The 20,101-nt window shown below is 43.8% G+C and overlaps 1 protein-coding gene across 1 annotated transcript in view; it reads left to right on the top strand.

Annotated features, from left to right (window-relative positions):
- Positions 1 to 324: 324 nt before the first annotated feature.
- ATRN (attractin) overlaps positions 325 to 20,101 on the top strand; it is a gene marked incomplete at its 5' end in the record, with an annotated part of 270,653 nt that continues 250,876 nt past the window's right edge. The window contains one exon of the mRNA XM_089653376.1: positions 325 to 438. Coding sequence (XP_089509502.1) covers positions 325 to 438 — 114 coding nt within the window. The remainder of the gene's footprint in view (positions 439 to 20,101) is intronic.

Genomic DNA, 20,101 nt, shown 5'->3' with positions numbered 1-20,101 from the left:
GCTGACTCCTCCTCCGCTGTCAGAATACAATGACACAGCGAGGAAGAATTGCCCATCCACCTTTGAGTGGATGGAGAAATCGGTTTGGTTCTTTTCAGCAAAACATGAGCCATGTATGACCAGCTTTAGACCTGAACCATTAAGACTGCTGTCTTTCCTGAGAGTTGGTTTCATCTCTTCAGATGAAAATGTCGGTCACGTGTTTATAGATTCCAGCTAGGTTGTGTAAAATAGACGATTATCTGCAGAAGTACATTGCAGTAATATCTGTCATTTTAGTGACGCTTGAATTACTCATTGTAAGCTTTTGTTTTCTTTCTCCAGACCCAACACCGTTCTCCGCCTCCGCTTCAACCACTTTGCTACGGAGTGCAGCTGGGATCATCTTTACGTGTATGATGGCGACTCCATCTACGCTCCTCTGGTCGCTGCTTTCAGGTAACCTTTACTCCTCTCTGTTTTGGTTGTGTTTGGTATTCCAGCTAGGTTACAGAGTGTTATACAGCAAACCTTTCATCATTGGCCACTTTTATATAAGAGCTAACAGAGACAAAAGCAACAAGAGGGGCAAACTGGCCTGATGTATTACCACAGACACCATTTATTAATAAAAGTGGCTAAAAACTGCGAAAACACGAACATGTAGTAAATTCTATGACAGGATCGATCTCCTTAAAGCGGAGTTCCACTCACTCTGTAAAAAAACTGTAGCTGCTGACTTTTAAAAAAACAGCCACTCACCTGTCCCACGATCCCACGTTGCCCCCGCCGCAGCCTGTTTCACCGGCCGTCCTGTTTTCCAGGCGCTGGCATCTTCAGTGAGCACACTCGGCTTTGACAGCTTCCGGGTTCACAGCCGGGTGCCCGCTGTGCATGAGCAAGTAGCACTGCGCTTCCTGAATGGCCCCGTAGTCTTCTGGGACCTGTCACATGTCTCACAAGACTTCGGGGAGGGAGGGGGGAGGACAACTTCCGTAGGCAATCACAGTGGAAGTGGGAGCAGGTACCTGTCAAGTTCGGGTACCCGTCCCCCCGCTCCCCAAAGGTGCCAATCCTTAATAGGGAGCGGGGAACCAATCTTTAAAGCGGAACTTCCCCTTTTGGGTGAAACTCTGCTTTAAGGGCCTTGATACCGAAAAGGAAGACCAATACAGCAATACGCTGCACAAAAGCAAGATCTCACGTGTTTCAAGGGATTTACCCCTTTCTGCAGAGTTAACTTGCTTACCTTTAAATAGTCTCAAAGCACAATAAGGTGGTATACATCTCCACCCATATCCATGTTGTGTTTTCACAGTCTTTGTGAGTATTTTTATAAACGTTTATTAAGTACAGCGTGGCTACGTGGTTAGCATTTCCACCTAGTAGCATTAGGGTCGTCAGTTTGAATCCCAACCATGGCACTTCCTGCTTGGAGTTTTACATGTTCTCCCTGTGCCTGCATGGGTTTCCTTCGGGTACTCCGGTTTCCTCCCACACTTCAAAGACATGCTGATATGGTAACTGGATCCTGTCTAAATTGGCCCTAGTATGTGTATGTATGAATGTGAGTTAGGGATTATTATTATTATTATACAGGATTTATATAGCGCCAACAGTTTGCTCAGCGCTTTACAATATACAGTTGCAAGAAAAAGTATGTGAACCCCTTGGGATTACGTGGAGTTTTGCATGAATTGGGCATAAAATGTCATTACATGAGAATTTTGCAGACATAAGGGCATCATTGCGTTCCATTAGACATAACTTGGGGTTCGACAGACCTCATTACTGTTGGTTATCCCTTTAAATTCATCACTTCAGAGGTTTGCCCATGTTTCTCCATGTATATGCACACTAAGGCTCTAGATGTTGTCACATTATTACAGGAACCTATAAATATTCAAGGCAAGATCCTGTGTATTAGAAGAAAAAAAAAATTGGCAGTATGTCAGGATTAATCCTTTTAAAGAGGAACTTTACCCTCATTTTAAAAATTGCAGCATAGGCACCTATAGAATTAATAAAGGGAATCTACATACTTATGAATAATCAATAATAAAATAATTTTTATCCTTTTGCCTTCCTTATTTTTCTTTTCTTGTAATTATAAGTGAACCAATACTATATCAGAAATAAAAAATAATATATCCCACAAGTGCTCTAACACAGTAAAAATGCATGTTACTGTATAATATCAAACCTAATTCGTGAAACCACAAAGCTTGATTTACAATATATTAAAAAAAATAGTGAATTAAGTCCCAAAAATTTGTGTTGTCACACTACCTATACAATAAACACTGAATTCTTCCACCATCATTCTCCGTTCCCAGTAAGTGAATAAAAGGCTCACCAGATTTCCATTTCATCATCAAGACTTCCTCAGGATGGGTCTTGATGAAGAAACGTGTCAAGTGGAAGTGAATGCATTTGCAGGAGACAACTTGTACCTGAAAGGAAGGGGCTAATGTTTTCTGTTTTAATGAGTATATTACTTTAACCGCTTCCCGTCCGCCCTATAGCAGAAGTACTGCTACAGGGCGGCAAAAGTGCACAAAATCACATATATTCGTGATGTTGCATTTCCGAATAGGGGGCGCCTACACGCGCCGCCATTCTCGACCGTGGCTGTCAGTCACCGGGTCCCGGCCGGTGATTACTTGCCAGCACCTGGTGATTGCCGATCATTTCCGATGGGAGAGAGCACTGTTTGTAAACAAAACAGTTCTCTCCCCTGTCAGCTCTTGCACACTGCTTTGTATGGTTCTGCATAGCAGTGTGCTTACAGTGGAGCACAAACACAGCACACATAGTAAAACACACACACAGCACACAGTTAACCCTTTGATCGGCCCACATGTTAACCCCTTCCTGCCAAATGCCATTAGTACAGTGTTAGTGCTTTTTATTAGTATTGATCACTGTATTGGTGTCACTGGGGATGTCAGTGACACCAAGTCAGTTCCCCCCAGTGTCAGAATGGCCAACACAGTCCCGCGATAAGTCGCCATTCGCCGCCATTACTATTAAAAAGAAAAAAAATCCCAGTGTGTGTGTATATGTATATATGTATATATAAAAAGCACCTTTGGTGTAACAATAATACACTATGGAAGTGTCTCTGTTTATGCTGGTCCCATACTGAGGAGTGAAAGGGTTGATTTGGGGGCCACCATGAAAGGAGGAGAGAAGGAAAGGAGTTGAAGGTGCTGGTTGGTCACTTAACCTGAACAGCGGCCCATGAAGACTGCAACTTTTTCACAATGCATTATATGGAAAAAGTCTTATTAAATAAAGTAGTTTTTCAGAAGACTTTGTTTCATCTTGATTGCAAAATGCAGAAACATGCAAACTTGTTTGCAGAAGTTCCAAAGGTGTGGTGAGGGTTCTTTCCTTCATACAACCACTGAGACACTGGGGCCTCTCAGTATCTTCTCCCCAGGACTTCATATATCCATTTCCAAACGCAATTTAGAGAGACGAGTTGTAAGAACCTCATAATTATATGGCTGAGATAACCCCCTACCTCCCCCTACCCCCTTTTAAGTATTAATAGAAAAGCTCTAATGGTTTAGGCTAGGTTCATGGTCTGCTGGTTATTTGGCGGCCACATTTGAATGGGCTGCTGTAGCTATTGAAAATACAGGGAAAAAGTTCCTGCACCTAAAGATACAGGGGAAAAGTTCCTGCGCCTGAAAATACAGGGGACAAAGTTCCTGCGCCTGAAAATACAGGGGACAAAGTTCCTGCGCCTGAAAATACAGGGGACAAAGTTCCTGCGCCTGAAAATACAGGGGACAAAGTTCCTGCGCCTGAAAATACAGGGGACAAAGTTCCTGCGCCTGAAAATACAGGGGACAAAGTTCCTGCGCCTGAAAATACAGGGGACAAAGTTCCTGCGCCTGAAAATACAAGGGACAAAGTTCCTGCGCCTGAAAATACAGGGGACAAAGTTCCTGCGCCTGAAAATACAGGGGACAAAGCTCCTGCGCCTGAAAATACAGGGGACAAAGCTCCTGCGCCTGAAAATACAGGGGACAAAGCTCCTGCGCCTGAAAATACAGGGGAAAAAGCTCCTGCGCCTGAAAATACAGGGGACAAAGTTCTTGCGCCTGAAAATACAGGGGACAAAGTTTCTGCGCCTTTTTCAAATTTATAGCTGCAGGGAAACGACATTCTATGCAGCTCACAGCAGGGAAACTGCACTGCATTTTAAAGTGCGTGGGGTGCCACTATGAATGAATGGCACCACCGGACCTCTAAGAGCAGTGCGGGAAGGCGTGCAATTACACGCAGTCCCATACCTGCATATAGTGTGAACCTAGTCTGAAGGACATTTTAGAAAAGAACCCAGGTATGTTCCTACACATTGCATGGTTTCCTAGTATACAAATGATCAGGTCCTGTACATTTCATTAGGCACAATACATTGATTTGTTTTTTATCATAACAAAGCCTCTGTAGATTTCAGGTTGTCAGGTTCCTCCATCTTGCAGCCCAAAAAATGTCAAGGTCTGAGCATATGCATTTTGCGTGTGTTTATTCTGTTGGAAATTCCCCGTTTAGTTTTCATTGTAAGACTGATAGGGTTTATTGTAGACATTTTTTTCTGAAGAATAATAGAGCTGTTCCTGGAATGTTTATTCATTCTTGTAATTGGTAGGCTATTGAGTTACTTTGTTGCCATCAGTTTATTCAGGCATGGTGTTTGTTTCATTGTCACTTTTATGGTGGTTCATAGAAACTCAGTGACACTCCTAGCCTTGTGCATGTGGTGGTTGGATGTGACAGCTTAAAAACAGCTTTAACATTCGGTTCACATCTGTGCGGGTGGTGCGGCTGCGGGACCCGTACAAATACCCGGTGCCGCACCACCCACACAGAGGAATGCGGGACCCGCACAAATACCTGCAGCCGCACCACCCACACAGAGGAATGCGGGACCCGCACAAATACCTGCAGCCGCACCACCCACACAGAGGAATGCGGGACCCGCACAAATACCTGCAGCCACACCACCCACACAGAGGAATGCGGGACCCGCACAAATACCTGCAGCCGCACCACCCACACAGAGGAATGCGGGACCCGCACAAATACCTGCAGCCACACCACCCACACAGAGGAATGCGGGACCCGCACAAATACCTGCAGCCGCACCACCCACATAGAGGAATGCGGGACCCTTACAAATACCTGCAGCCGCACCTCCCATACAGAGGAATGCGGGACCCGCACAAATACCTGCAGCCGCACCACCCACACAGAGGAATGCGGGACCCGCACAAATACCTGCAGCCACACCACCCTCACAGAGGAATAGAGGACCTGCAAAAATACCTGCAGCCGCACCACCCATACAGAGGAATGCGGGACCTGCACAAATACCTGGAGCCACACCACCCACACAGAGGAATGTGGGACCCGCGGACAGGTGCCATTAACTCTAATGCCATGCCGTCCGCACTGGATATCGCAACCGTACTGGTAGTCTCGGTTTCCATGCGGGCTGCGATTTCCAAAGTAGTGCAGAGACTTCTTCCCTGCTTGTCCCAGGGCACGGGAGTCCATTCAAATGAATGGGCTCTCATGCCGTGCAAATCGCAGCCCGCATGACTGCACAGATGTGAACCAGAGCTAAACGAAAATTGCACTTTAAGGTTTCTGTTTTATAACAAAGTTATAACTTGTTAAAGTAGTATTAAACCCGAAGCATTATTAGCCTAACACACTGAGCAAAATAAAATAAACTTTCTTTATTCTTACCCCATCGCTTGCAGTTTACAACTTTCAATTCTGCTGGCTCCTACTGTCTAGGTGCTGCTTCCCAGAACTTCCAGTCCTCACGGTAAGGGTTAACGGTGTGCAGTGCAGTTTTCAGCCAGTTTATTAGCTTTTGGGGGAGTGAGGAACAGGGTAGTGCCTTGTCATCCTAGGCTATGGGACTGTCTGTTTCTATTGGTGCATACAGTGTAGATAGAGAAAGCTTTAGTCCCTGCATGCAAGGGTGGTTCCATAGGACACTGCAAGAGAAAGGAGCCACCCTGAAATAGATAACCTGGGGCAGAGATCACAGCACCAGCTTAAACTGGAACATAGGCAAGGATTAAAGGATAAATAAGCTGCATACCCAGTAATTAAATCGGCTTCTGAAAGTGGCTAAAAAGCCTAGGGCTTAATATCACTGTAATGTTTGATGATTTAGGGCCTCCAGCTGCTTTGTGTTTTTCTAGTGGTGGTAAAGGCTCAAGGTCTTATACCTTCATACATTCTATTCATGAAGGTAAAAACCTGTGTTCAGCAGCTCCCCCAACCCCCTCAATACGTACCTAAGCCTCATTGCGATCCAGCGACGTGCACAACATCCTCGGCTGTCCAAAGTCTCTGCCTCCTCATAGGCTTAGACAGCAAGCAGAAACCATTGGCTCCCTCTGCTGTCAATCACAGACATTCAGCCATTGAGGGGAGATAGGGGGCGGGGCCAAGTTACGGCTCCATGTTTGAATGGACACATAGAGTAGCGGGTGTCCCTCTAGCAAGCTGCTTGTTGTTGGAGAACCTGAAAGGAGGGAGGGGCCAGGAGAGCCTGTGGGAGACCTGAGGAGAGGAGGATTCAGGCTGCTCGATGCAAAACCACTGCACACAGTAGGTAAGTATAGCATGTTTGTTATTTGCCAAAAAACAAGTTACCTTTTAAGACACTACTGAGACCATTTAAAGTTTGAGAGGTGCATTTGACCTGCTGTTGACATGATTTAAGCTGCTTTTGCATGCCTAAAGACTTGGGTGGAAATGCAAAATCTGTCAGACACAAACAAAAACCCTTCAACACAGTCTATTCAAGTGACTGTAAAAGGTTTATTTTTTTTCTAAAATAAACATGGTATGCATACCATGGATCGAAATTCACTATATCCGGTCTCCCCGGACCCTGCATTCACTATATCTGGTCTCCCCGGACCCTGCATTCACTATATCTGGTCTCCCCGGACCCTGCATTCACTATATCTGGTCTCCCCGGACCCTGCATTCACTATATCTGGTCTCCCTGGACCCTGCATTCACTATATCTGGTCTCCCCGGACCCTGCATTCACTATATCTGGTCTCCCCGGACCCTGCATTCACTGTATCTGGTCTCCCCGGACCCTGCATTCACTGTATCTGGTCTCCCGGACCCTGCATTCACTGTATCCGGTCTCCCCGGACCCTGCATTCACTGTATCCGGTCTCCCCGGACCCTGCATTCACTGTATCCGGTCTCCCCGGACCCTGCATTCACTGTATCCGGTCTCCCCGGACCTTGCATTCACTGTATCCGGTCTCCCCGGACCCTGCATTCACTGTATCCGGTCTCCCCGGACCCTGCATTCACTGTATCCGGTCTCCCCGGACCCTGCATTCACTGTATCCGGTTTCCCTGGACCCTGCATTCACTATATCTGGTCACCCATAGTACACACAACATGGAAATTCAATCATTTTAGTAAATATAAACTGCTAAATACCTTTTCTCATCAACAGTATAGAACAATCTTGTGACTTCTATCAGTGTCCAGCAGAGCACTGGTTAAAGCTTGTAGGAGGAGTTTTCATTTTTCTCTAGGAGGATGCAGAGCCCATGACCTCTGTCTGGACAGTGCTGATTGCCCTGTGCTGATCACATGCACTCTCCCACGAAAAAACCTCTCTAGCAATACACACCAAATTATCTGGTCTCCCCGGACCCTGCATTCACTGTATCTGGTCTCCCATAGTACACACAACATGGAAATGCCATTGTTGTAGTAAATATAAACTGCTAAATACCTTTTCTCATCAGCAGTTAGAGCAGTCTTGTGACTTCTATCAGTGTCCAGCTGAGCACTGGTTAAAGGTTATAGGAGGAGTTTTCATTCTGCTCTGATTGTCCTATGAGGGTACATGACCCCTGACCCTCTGTCTGGACAGTGCTGATTGGCCCTGTGCTGATCACATGCACCCTCCCAAAAGAATAAAAAAAACCTTTCTAGCAATACACCGTAAACTAAGCATGTGCAGAGTGGCGTCTAGAGCTCTGTACTATCAACAGATGGATTGGGGACAGTAGAAGGGCAGGATCAGAGAAGACAGGATCAATCAGCTTTTTTTTTTAAAAAATGCTGAGGAATAACCCCTTAGGTTTCAAAGTGAGTATAACCAGCATGCTTTACTGCAGACTGATTTCACTGTTGTGGGTTTAGTAACACTTTAAAGCAGTAGTAAACTACAGACAAAAATAAAAAGTCCCCTGCAAGGTAATGTCATAATGTGGTAGCATGCATCGCATACTAGCACACTCTGTAAAACTTACCTTAAAATTACGCTGAGTTTTGATCTGAATGCTTACCTATTTCTTTCGCAAATTCATTGTTACTTTCTCAACGGGAAAGGATCTCAAAAATACTGACCTCTCCGTTAGAGAACAGCTGACTGTGTTAATACATAAATTAATTTTGCTGACCATTTTTCATCAAAGGAATAAAGGGGGCGCACCAGCCTTGTGAATTACCTGGGGTGATAGCTATATTAAACCAATGTATATTATACTCACAAACGTGGTAACAAAAACATGTCAGATACAAAGCGACCAGTACACAGGATCAGCCAATCACCGGCTCTGAGGAAGAGGAGACCGCTCCTCGAAACGTGTCAGCAATAAGAGGTTCCTCATGAGTTTGGGAGCTGATCCTGTGTACTGATCGCTTTCTACCTGACATGCTTTTGTTACCACGATGTTTGTGAATGTAATTTACTTTGGGTTAATAAAGCTGTCACCTTAGGTAATGCACAAGGCTGGTGCGCCCACTTTTTTCCTTTGTTCCTGCGAGTTTCCCCCCAACCCCCCAGAGGGCAACAAGGCCAGTGCTGGTATTGGATGCACAAAGGATCTGTGAGGCTACGTTCACACTAGCGCTGTGTGCAGGCGGCATAGAGGCGTTTGGGAAGCGTTTTTACCACTTCCCAAACGCCTCTGCCAATTCTGCACATTACAGCACATGGTGCTGTTCTAACGGGAGTGTGTGCGGCGTGGCAAAACGGACGCCTCTGGGCAAGTCAGGAGGCGTTGAAGCCTCCTATTCTCGTCGTCGGTGCCACTCCGCAAACGCCCAGCCGGCGTTTGCGGTGCGGTTGCGGGGCGTTTGCGGAGCGGTAACACCACTCAAATGCATTATAGGCATTTGTGGGGCGTTATTAACGCTCGGCAAATGCCTAACAACCACCGCTAAACCGCGCATGGGGCGTTTGCGGAGCGTTTGCCGAGCGTTAAAAAATGCTCCGCGAACGCCGGACCAACGCTTGCCAAACGCTATAGGGGCGTTTGGCAAGCGTTGGCAAAACAGCCAAGTGTGAACGAGCCCTTACAGTTCCATCATTGTATGCCACTCTTGAGTGCAGGGGACTGGTATAATTCTAACATATTCCCACTCCTGCAGCCGCTGCCCGCTACAAGAGCTCTAGTGACAGCAAGCGGGGGATCTTCACTCTCTGCTTGCTGTCACTATTTAGAAAAAAAAAAACAACGCTGCCGTGTGGGGCTCCACCTCTCTGGCCGTGTCCTTCCTTCATTCACAGAGTTCTGTGAATGGGAAACTACAAGTACAGACATCCTTTGCGGCTTTTGGCTTTTAGTTCTCAGTGAAGTTCCATGGCGCTGTTAAGTGGTCTGGTAGTTTATTTTCTCTTCCGGTCGGTGTGTAATTGTCTGCCTGTATGAGGTACAAGCACACAGATACACGGACAAGTCTGCAGGAATTCTGCATGGCACCCATGATCTTCTGATTGTGGGCGCAATGCTTTACAGGCTCCAAGTAAAATAAATAAAAAAAATAAATGCACTTTTTTTTTTATTTTTTTTTTAACCTGCAAAAAGATGTTAATTTATTATTATTTTTCTAAAAAGGTGAACTTATCATTTTGGCAAACTGCTAGCAGGCTTTCGGCAAGGGTCGAGTAGTGCTAAAGCGAACAAAAAACTTAGGATTTCAAAAAAATCTTTTTTGGTATTTGTGGTTTTTAGTTATATGTTGTAAGGCAAGAAACCTGAAAAATGAGCAGATCACAACATAGAAGACAGCGGGACAAATGCCTGCCAGCCAGTGTGGCCTCTCTGCTTTAATATTTCATGTTCTGTACTGGATGAGTATTCTTGACCATTATTACACATTTACAGGATTTACCACAACTGATCCGTCATACAATCGTCTCTTAGAACTGAGAGGCTCATTACCAAGTGGAAAAGAGCCGTCTTGTTAGCAGCTTCACTCTGAGCTCAGGGAAGGAAGGTTTTTCATTGTCATCTCTTTAAAAGGAGACATGTGGGACAAAGGGCACAGGGATATCACCATAAAAAAGACGTAATGGTGCAATAAAAGAATAAAAGCATTATTAGAAACATTGAGTTAGGCACACCTTGAAAGCATAGCGAAGGACTGCGGAACCACGCTGCACGAAGCCAAGGCCAAAAGCAGGGTGGATTTGATTTAAATCAAACTGATTTAAATCACGATTTAAATCACTAGTCAGTAAGGCTGGATTTCAATCCTAGTTTTCTACATAGACTAATTCTTGCTGGTATAACTTTAATATACAAGTAGATGAAGATTTTTAGAATAACAACTTTTCAGATTAGTTTTTTTATCCCCAGTTTAATAGGTTAATCATTCATATTTGGACAACTTTTCTGTTGTACTTAGAAAGGAGAAAAATAATCATTACCTTAATAACAATTTAAATAGATTTATTCAACTGAAACAATAACATTCCAGCATATGTGATTTGCTTAAACATCCATGTTTGTTAACGAATTTGGCTAAACAAAATCTATATATTTTAAGAAACTTAGACTGTCGGCCCCTTCCTCCTCACACTTAGCTTCACTTTCTTCTTGTGCAGATCTATTCCACTCCAAACAATCAGAAAAATATTGTTTCTATTCTATTCACTGAACTTCTTGAAGCTTAGCACTGAAGGGGTTGATTCTGTATTCATAGGTTTGTAGAAGTTAGGATGAAGGTCTTTTTCTTAACTCTGTTCATGTTATAACATATTTTTGCTGTGAAGAAGAGTCATGTGATCTCCGCTGAGTCAAATTCAGTTTTGAGAACTGCAAAAGTAAACCAATCATCTGTGATAATATCTTGTAGGCAGAGAAACTGCCCAATAATCTTACAAAAACCTCTGGAAGAGCATGACATTGTGAATGGATTCATGGAATTTATTTACCAAAAAAATTAAACATATACAGCCTTATTCTACATAATTAAAAAACTAATTTTTATTTCATGATGGAATAACCTTTGGATGGTAATATATTTTCCTCAAAAAGAATTTTATTTAAAAAAATCAGATTTAAATAAAACAAAATCCGATTTTTTTTATTTTTTATTTTTTATTTTTTTAAATCATTGATTTTTATCCACCCTGACCAAAAGTAACCCCAGATTCTGGAATGAAAAGCTCATGTGGATTGCTGACATCAGGAACACACACACAGTGCTGAGATGTTTCTAATGAAAGTACCCCATCGTAGGAGCATAGGGTCTCACATGCTGTAAAATGGTTACCGTCCTTAAATATAGTGGCATAGAATGGGGCAACTTTTCTGTAACATCTTCCTCGTATAAAGACAGTCTCTTCTTTCTCGCCTGTCAAGGTACATCTGGTTGCAAACCTCCTTTGTATTTCTTTAAACCTATACAGGTCATACATTATGCAATTTTCCTTCCCTCATGGGTTGAAGGAAAGAAAAGTGCTCAGTTCCCCCATGAACACAGTGTAGATCGAAGAATCCCTCCCGCAGCGCTATTGTGTTCTGTCAGTAGGGAGCTTTCCCCTCCAGCAGAATACAATGATCACTGCTGGTGGCTATAGCTTCTGACAGTTCTCAAACAAAAGAAACCTGTCAAGCTGGTTGTACAGACGTTAGTTGATGGATCGACTTCAGTAACCTGCTCGTAGATGGATGGAAATTTGGCTGGTTCCTGCAGAACAGGTTGAATTTTGATCCAGCTATGACAGGTTTAAGGGCCAGTTCACACTACATGCGTTTCAGTTGCATTTTTTTCTGCATCCAAAATGCACAGAAAGTAGGTTATATGGTGGGCAAGCACAGTGGCTAAATGGTTAGCACTTCCGCCTGGCAGTACTAGGGTTGTTGGTTCGAATCCCAACAATGGCACCTCCTGCCTGGAGTTTGCATGTTCTCCCTGTGCCTGCATGGGTTACTCTGGTTTCCTCCCACACTCCAAAGACATGCTGGTAGGTTATTTGGATCCTGTCTAAATTGGCCCTTGTATATGAATGTGAGTTAGGGACCTTAGATTGTACGCCCCTTGAGGGTTAGGGACTGATGTGAATGTACAATATATATGTAAAGAGCTGTGCAAATTGACGGCGCTATATAAGTACCTGAAATAAATAATAATAAATATGGTTGTCAATGTCATAGTTCACATCCGTGCTTGCAGTTCCAGTGCATTCCAGTTGCAGAAAAAAAAAAAAAAGTAGAACGTGCTGCATTTTTTCTGCACAGAAATGTACTGGAATGCAGTAAAACGCATCAAAAACGCACTGGAGAGCACATGTCCCTATTTGAATTGAAGAAAAAGGGGAAATAATGAATTTAAATTCATATAAAATGCACTGGAATACGTAAAAAAAAAGCACCAAAACCCTTCAAAAACACGCATGCAGGAACGCATCCAGAACACATGTGGACTGGGTTTGTGAACCGTCCCTTACTCTCAACATAAATGGTTTAATGTCTGAAATGTCCTGCTGTGTCCTGCCTCGTTCTGCTGTGGAAGATGGAAGGAGCACTCCCTTGCAGTAGCCGTACTCTTGATAGCTGTACCTCTAACATCTGCTGATCCATTATAGAATGTAGAATGGGATAGCTCTGTGATTCATCCGCCTAATCGCTTCCACTGTGATCCAGCTTGCAGCAGACTGATGAGGCTGACAGATACCATTGAAATGTGGTGATTGGAAGATGGAGTGTGTAGCCTGAAAGCTATGAAACATTCTTCTAAATCTGAAGGCAATCCAAAGGCCCATTTCCTTCAAACAAGCTGACTCAGAATACTTATTTACCTTCTGACTACCTCTATATTTCATTCCTGTTATGAAATCTCTATTTCTTCCATTCTCTTCTCTGCCAGATGGTCCTCAGTTTGAACCTGTTAAAGTGAAACTTTACCCATAACGACAAATGGTTTTCAGCACGGAACACGCATTCCACAAGAATAATTATGCTGCCAAAATTAGTGTGTGCTGTAAATTGCCTCCAGCATTGTTCCTGTTTCTACTTGCTAGAGGTGGCCATTTTGCTGTAGCCCAGAGCCCCTGAGCAGCAGTATACAGAGAGAAGGGGGAGACAGTGCAATACTGGATTTTTAACATTATAGGCACTTAGTTTTTAATATACCTGCAAAAGGGGACAGCGTGAAGTGATCTAGCAGGACTTAAAGCATATGCAAACTCGCATCCTTGTATAACACATTCATTTGAGGGTAGAACCAGGGGCAGACTGACCACTCATGAGGCCCCCGGGCAATAGGGAATCATGGGGCCCCTGTGTCCTTGGCCAAACTCAAAGAAGCCTATGAAAAAGGTACCAGGAGCATCTCATGGGGCCCCCTACTGACCCCAGGCCCTCAGGCAGTGCTCGAGTTTCCAAATGGTCAGTCTGCCCCTGGGTAGAACATCTGTGTGTGTATATCCTATCCATCTATCGATCCTATCCATCTATCGATCCTATCCATCCTATCCATCTATCTACAGTAAAGGAAATAAGTATTTGATCGCCTGCTGATTTTGAATGTTTGCCCACTCACAAAGAAATGATCAGTCTAAAAATCGAATGTTCGGTGTATTGTAACACTGAGAGACAGAATTGCAACAAAAAATTCAAAAGAAATGCATGTCTAACAAATGATGACTGATTTGCATGTTCATGAGGGAAATAAGTATTTGATCCCCTATCATTCAGCAGGATTTCTGGCTACCAGGTGTCTTTCATACAGGTAACAAGCTGAGATTGGAAGCAGTCTCTTTTGCAGGCCATAGATGGGTTGTTTATCGGACGAATTTTCATCCGCACAAAAAGTCAGCCGATATTCACGCCGTTAATGGGGCCAGCCCGTCGGCCGTTTTTTGGCAGATCTTCTCGTTTATTGCCCATGTCCTTTGTTGAACTGGAATAAGAATCTTTGAACGAGTTTTATTCTATGTCTTCAGTGGACAAGTCATTGTCGAGAGATAAATAGTTGTTCGCACTGTAAATGGCCGATATTCTATACGTGTATGGCCAGCCATTTAAGTACATAGTGTTTGCTGGTTCCAGCTCTGTCTTCTATCGAGTTTTTCCAGTCACACTTTATTTATTTCAGGTACTTATATAGCACCATCAATTTACACAGCACTTTACATATATATTGTACATTCACATCAGTCCCTAACCCTCAAGGGGCATACAATCTAAGGTCCCTAACTTACATTCATACATACACATATTAGGGACAATTTAGACAGGAGCCAATTAACCTACCAGGATGTCTTTGGAGTGTGGGAGGAAACCGGAGTACCCAGAGGAAACCCACGCAGGCACAGGGAGAACATGCAAACTCCAGGCAGGAGGTGCCGTGGCTGGGATTTGAACCAACGCCCCTAGTACTGCCAGGCGGAAGTGCTAACCATTTAGCCACTGTGCTGCCCACACTTACACATATCGGAGTGAGAGATGGAGGTTGTGCAGAACCATACAACAAGCTGTGTTTCCACCTAGCAGCAGTAGCAGAAAAGGCTGAATTGTGATGCCGGCTGTCATACTAAACTTTCGTTAAACCAGAAATATTTCATCCTTTATATGCATACATTTATTGCAGAAGTGTTAGGAAAAATGTTTATTACCGCACCCGTGCAGTAGTGTTTTCCCGTTGTCTGCATCTTTCAGATGAGGTATTGGTGCAGCATCAGGACCAGGGACGGACATTCTATTTTTGCAGACCATGCTGCTGCACACGGTCCTGTGATTTTAGGGGTTCATTGACCTGATATGTAGATTGGATGGATGCCTGGACCACCCCCTGCCCTCACAAATTAGTTCTAGGGCAGTTTAATCTGGAAGTTTCTGTAATGTTCTAATCCTCCTTTAGTTTTGTAATATCCAAATGGTGTTGGATAATCAGCACATTCTTCACTTCCTGCTGTACCCATCCTGTAGAAACGTCTAAATGTCGAAGTGTTCCAGGTGCTGTATGTGGAGGTCACCGGTTTTTCTTCTGCTCTCATTGTTTACCTTAGGATGCTCAACTGGGCGTTCAAAGGTATAGGCTGCACAGACCAGCTTTCCTATGTAAAGGGTTAATTCACCTTTACCAAAAAACTGCCTTTAAGGGGTGCCTTTTGCTAAAAACCAAATAGTAGAAAGCAGTGCTATCCAGTCAGCAGCTGTACACTCAAGGTAACCAATATAAACCCCAAGAGTGCAGCGCTAAAGCAGTAATTCAAAAGGAATAACAATATAATATGAGCTCAATTGAAAACTTAATTGCAAATTAATAAAAAGCTAAGTACCAGGCAAAGAAGTGAAATAAAACATGGAGTGCAATGCTTGCAAATAATAAAATTAGGCACAGAGAATCATAGAAAATAGATAAATATAACATATAGTTTGTGTCCGTGCCTAACATATAAATATAAAAATATAAAAAGCGGCAATAAATTGGTGTCGGTGACTAGATAGTGCCCCTATAATCCCAAAATCCTTCAATCGGTACTTGTGATAACAGAAGAAATGCGCACTCACCGGACACGCAATATTATTGTGCGTTATAGATAATATCCTGGTGTCATCAAGGTAGTCATCTGGGCCAGTAGGTGGAAAGGGCTCCCTCTCAAAATGGGTGGGTCCCGGTGTTTTACATGCTGATGATCCAGGGATGTGGCCAAGAGCCACCTGGAATGGTAATTCCTTTTTAATTTTTTTTCTCTGCAAATGGGGCATTTCTCAACCTTTTTTCAACCAAGGCGCCCTTTAAAATTTTGCATCATCTCAAGACACCCTATTCTAATATATAGAAAACTAATAGTTTTTAGTTGATGCAGCAGTATGAACACATGTAGGACACCCAATATTGGAGGGGATTTATTTTTGCAAAACAAATACACCTTTTTACACTGACAGATGGTATTCCACCATTTCTTTTCTCCCTCGTTTAGCTAATGTGACCCTGGTGCTGATGGAGAGGGGAAAACGAGGACGTTCTCACACGCCTGATGTCCTCCTCATCTATGACATCATCAGTTGTTGCAGTACCAGCAGCTGGCCTGCTTGGTGCCCAAGGTTTTAATGCTGCACAATTAAAACCTGTGGCTTTGTGTAACAAGAAAAAGGCAGGTTTGATCTACCTTATTTTACGTTTTTGGGAAATTTGAGGCAATTGTTAGGCATTTTGCCAATATACTCCTTAACAACTTCCCGTCCGGCCGTTGTATATAAATGGCCCGACGGTGTCACTGCAGGGTCGGGTGGCCGTTTATAAACGGCCTCCCCGCACCCTGCTTGTGTGTGTTCCCTGGAAGCGTGCAGCACCACGTTCTGGTGCTCTCTGTGTCCTGCGGACACAGTGAAACACCGATCGTCGGATGGGACCTCTGTACGAGGTCCCGATCATGTGATCGCTGATTGGCCAATCAGTGATCACATGCAGAGTAGTAAGCAAGATGTCACTTCTGACATCATTGCTTACTACCTGTGAAATTTGTGAATGATCACAGAGGTCACATGGTACAAGGCTATTCACAACAGCCTTGTACCATGTGACAAGCTGTGACCAATCACAGCTCATGCAGTAGTTCTCAATGGCTGCAAGAATGCAGCCAGAGAGAAGGAGAAATGATTGCTTTTAGATCCTATATGGGTGTAAAAGCAATCTGTGTTTTAAAAAAAAAAAAAAAATCATCACCCCCCACAAGTAGTACAGTGTCACCATGGTGACACTGTACTGCTAGGGTGACAGTATGTAAAAAAAAAAAAACCATAATATAAAAAAATAAAATAAAAATGTTTAAAAATTGTTTTTGCTTATACACTAATTTGGGTTATTCTTTTTTTTTTTACTAAAAACATAACGGAATACATTTTGTCCAAGATTTATGATGAAATATTTATTTGCAAAATTTTATAAGAAAAACTTTTTTTCAAAATTTTTGGACTTTTTCATTTACATAGCAAAAAAAATAAAAATCCCAGTGGTGAATAAATACCACCAAAATAAAGCTTTATCTGTCTCAAAGGTATAAATTCATATGGGTACAGTGTTGCATGACCGCGCAATTATTATTCATAGTGTGACAGCGCTGAAAGCTGAAAATTGCCCTGGACAGGAAGGGGGTAAAAGTGTCCGGACTGGAAGTGGTTAAGGACCCAGAAGGCACCTCAGTGTGCCATGGCACCCAGGTTGAAAAAGGCTGGCATCGATCACTTTAGCCCCTCTAAGTCCCACCCTTAATTTTCCATTTTGTGATGTCACGTCCTGCCGCCGCTTTCAAGTCTTCCCACTGACACACAGCAAAGAGGCTGAGAAGGGCTTGGCAAAGGGATGGACGGTAGGAAGGGTTGAATACAAAGCAATTTAAAGAATAACAACAAAAACAAAGTGAGTGCTTGGAGAGCATAGCAGCTGGCACAAAATTGGTGACAAACTAGATAAATACAACAAAGAATCAAAATACGTGCAGCGCTTAAGCAAATGCTTAAGTAAAAGTGCAAGATGAATACAAGTGATTAAAGTGACTAAAAACACCACTAAGAATATAATCCAACAAATGAATAAATGTGACAGTTGCTGTCCAAAAAAATGTCCAAATCAAAAAGTGAATGTCTCCATTAATAGTGCTTCATCTGTGTATGTTGCCAAAGAGTGAGATCTCCTTTAAGTGAATCCACCACCACTATGCACTCACCATAAACAATAATGTATTGTGCCTTATAAAGAAAACTGCAGCTCCACAGATCACTCCACCACCCTGATGAAGGTACAGCCGGTGATGTATCCTGGTAAAATTAGCTCACCACACGGACCCAGAAATGCCATTCATAGTGTAGTATATGTATTCAAATAGCGTAAAAACCTAAACCCACATGGAATACAAATAGAGTCGGCAAATGACTTACTAAGACGGCTGCTGCTCCAAACACGGATGCGACGTCAACACATCGGTTCCTTCCTACGCGTTTCGTGCTCCGTCACGTCTTCAAGGGATACGCCTATTTTGCACTTTTATTTAAGTACTTGCTTTAGCGCAGCATGTATTTTGATTCTTAGTTTAAAGAAGGGGTCTCCAAACTATGGCCCTCCAGGTGTTGAGGAACTGCAAGTCCCATGAGGCCTTGGAAGACTTTGACAGCCACAGGCAAGACTTGCAGAGGCATTATGGAACTTGTACTTCAACAGCTGGAGGGCCATAGTTTAGTGACCCCTTGTTTAAACGTTAAGTTCATCATTCTTAATAATGTAACATGTTACACCCATATTCAGGGTGTAACTTTGTATGAATGGAGAGGCCCCACTCTGACAGCTAGCAGGGGATCTTCTCCCTCTGTTAGCTGTCAACATTTTTAAAAAATGCATCTGTGCAGGGCTCTGCCCACCCGGCCATGTCACTCAATCACAATCCTCTGTGAATGAGAAAACTACAAGTTTGGGAGTGCATTAATTCTTACTGTCAGTATATCTGCTTGCCCGTACATCCCATGCGAACAAGCACATATACTGACAGGTCTGCAGGAGACCTCTATGGCACCACTTTTTGTTTGCCTGCAAAAAAAAAATGTGCATTTAGTATTTTTGTGTCAAAAGGTGAACTTATCTGTTAATTAACGGAAAGGTTTGGAAGTGGCACCAGTACTGTTCTTACTTGTGCCAGTTTCTATAGTTTTGCTTTAGGTTACGTTGGGTAAACTTTTTAGTTTGGCATGCTTGCAGTGTTCTTTGCCAGGATTAGCAGTACACGAATTCCATTGGTTGCCAGCCTTTGGGTTGCTCTCATCCATTTGGGGACAGATGTGAGAGGACTTGGGTGCGGTGACATGCTGGGTAGCAATGAGTATGAAGTAGAGGACTTGGGTGCGGTGACGTGTCGGGTAGCAATGAGTATGAAGTAGAGGATTTGGGTGCGATGACATGCTGGGTAGCAATGAGTATGAAGTAGAGGACTTGGGTGCGGTGACATGCCGGGTAGCAATGAGTATGAAGTAGAGGACTTGGGTGCAGTGACATCCCGGGTATTAATGAGTATGAAGTAGAGGACTTGGGTGCGGTGACATGCTGGGTAGCAATGAGTATGAAGTAGAGGCCTTGGGTGAGCCGGGTAGCAATGAGTATACAGTAGAGGACTTGGGTGCGGTGACATGCCAGGTAGCAATGAGTATACAGTAGAGGACTTGGGTGCGGTGACATGCCAGGTAGCAATGAGTATACAGTAGAGGACTTGGGTGCGGTGACATGCCGGGTAGCAATGAGTATGAAGTAGAGGACTTGGGTGCGGTGACATGCCGGGTAGCAATGAGTATGCAGTAGAGGACTTGGGTGCGGTGACATGCCGGGTAGCAATGAGTATGCAGTAGAGGACTTGGGTGCGGTGACATGCCGGGTAGCAATGAGTATGAAGTAGAGGACTTGGGTGCGGTGACATGCCGGGTAGCAATGAGTATGAAGTAGAGGACTTGGGTGCGGTGACATGCCGGGTAGCAATGGGTATGAAGTAGAGGACTTGGGTGCGGTGACATGCCGGGTAGCAATGAGTAGGAAGTAGAGGACTTGGGTGCGGTGACATGCCGGGTAGCAATGAGTATGCAGTAGAGGACTTGGGTGCGGTGACATGCCGGGTAGCAATGAGTAGGAAGTTATGAAGACAACATAGGGCACAGCAGGGATAGACAAAGTATGGGAACAACACCTTCCTGCTTTTCCAGCTACATGTAGGTGTGCGGCTCGCAGTGATTTGTATCTGGGCAGAGCACAGTTCTCCGTGCCAAGAACATGCTTTATACTGTTTACACTTCTAAGAGGCTTTTTACAAACCTGGCTTGTTCA

The sequence above is a fragment of the Staurois parvus genome, unplaced genomic scaffold (genome assembly GCF_062004578.1).
Source record: "Staurois parvus isolate SC_StPar_1 unplaced genomic scaffold, SC_StPar_1.0 ptg000708l, whole genome shotgun sequence".
In the NCBI taxonomy this organism is placed as follows: domain Eukaryota; kingdom Metazoa; phylum Chordata; class Amphibia; order Anura; family Ranidae; genus Staurois; species Staurois parvus.
The sequence above is the reverse complement of the archived record's forward strand: the minus strand, read 5'-3'. Positions and strand labels throughout refer to the sequence as shown.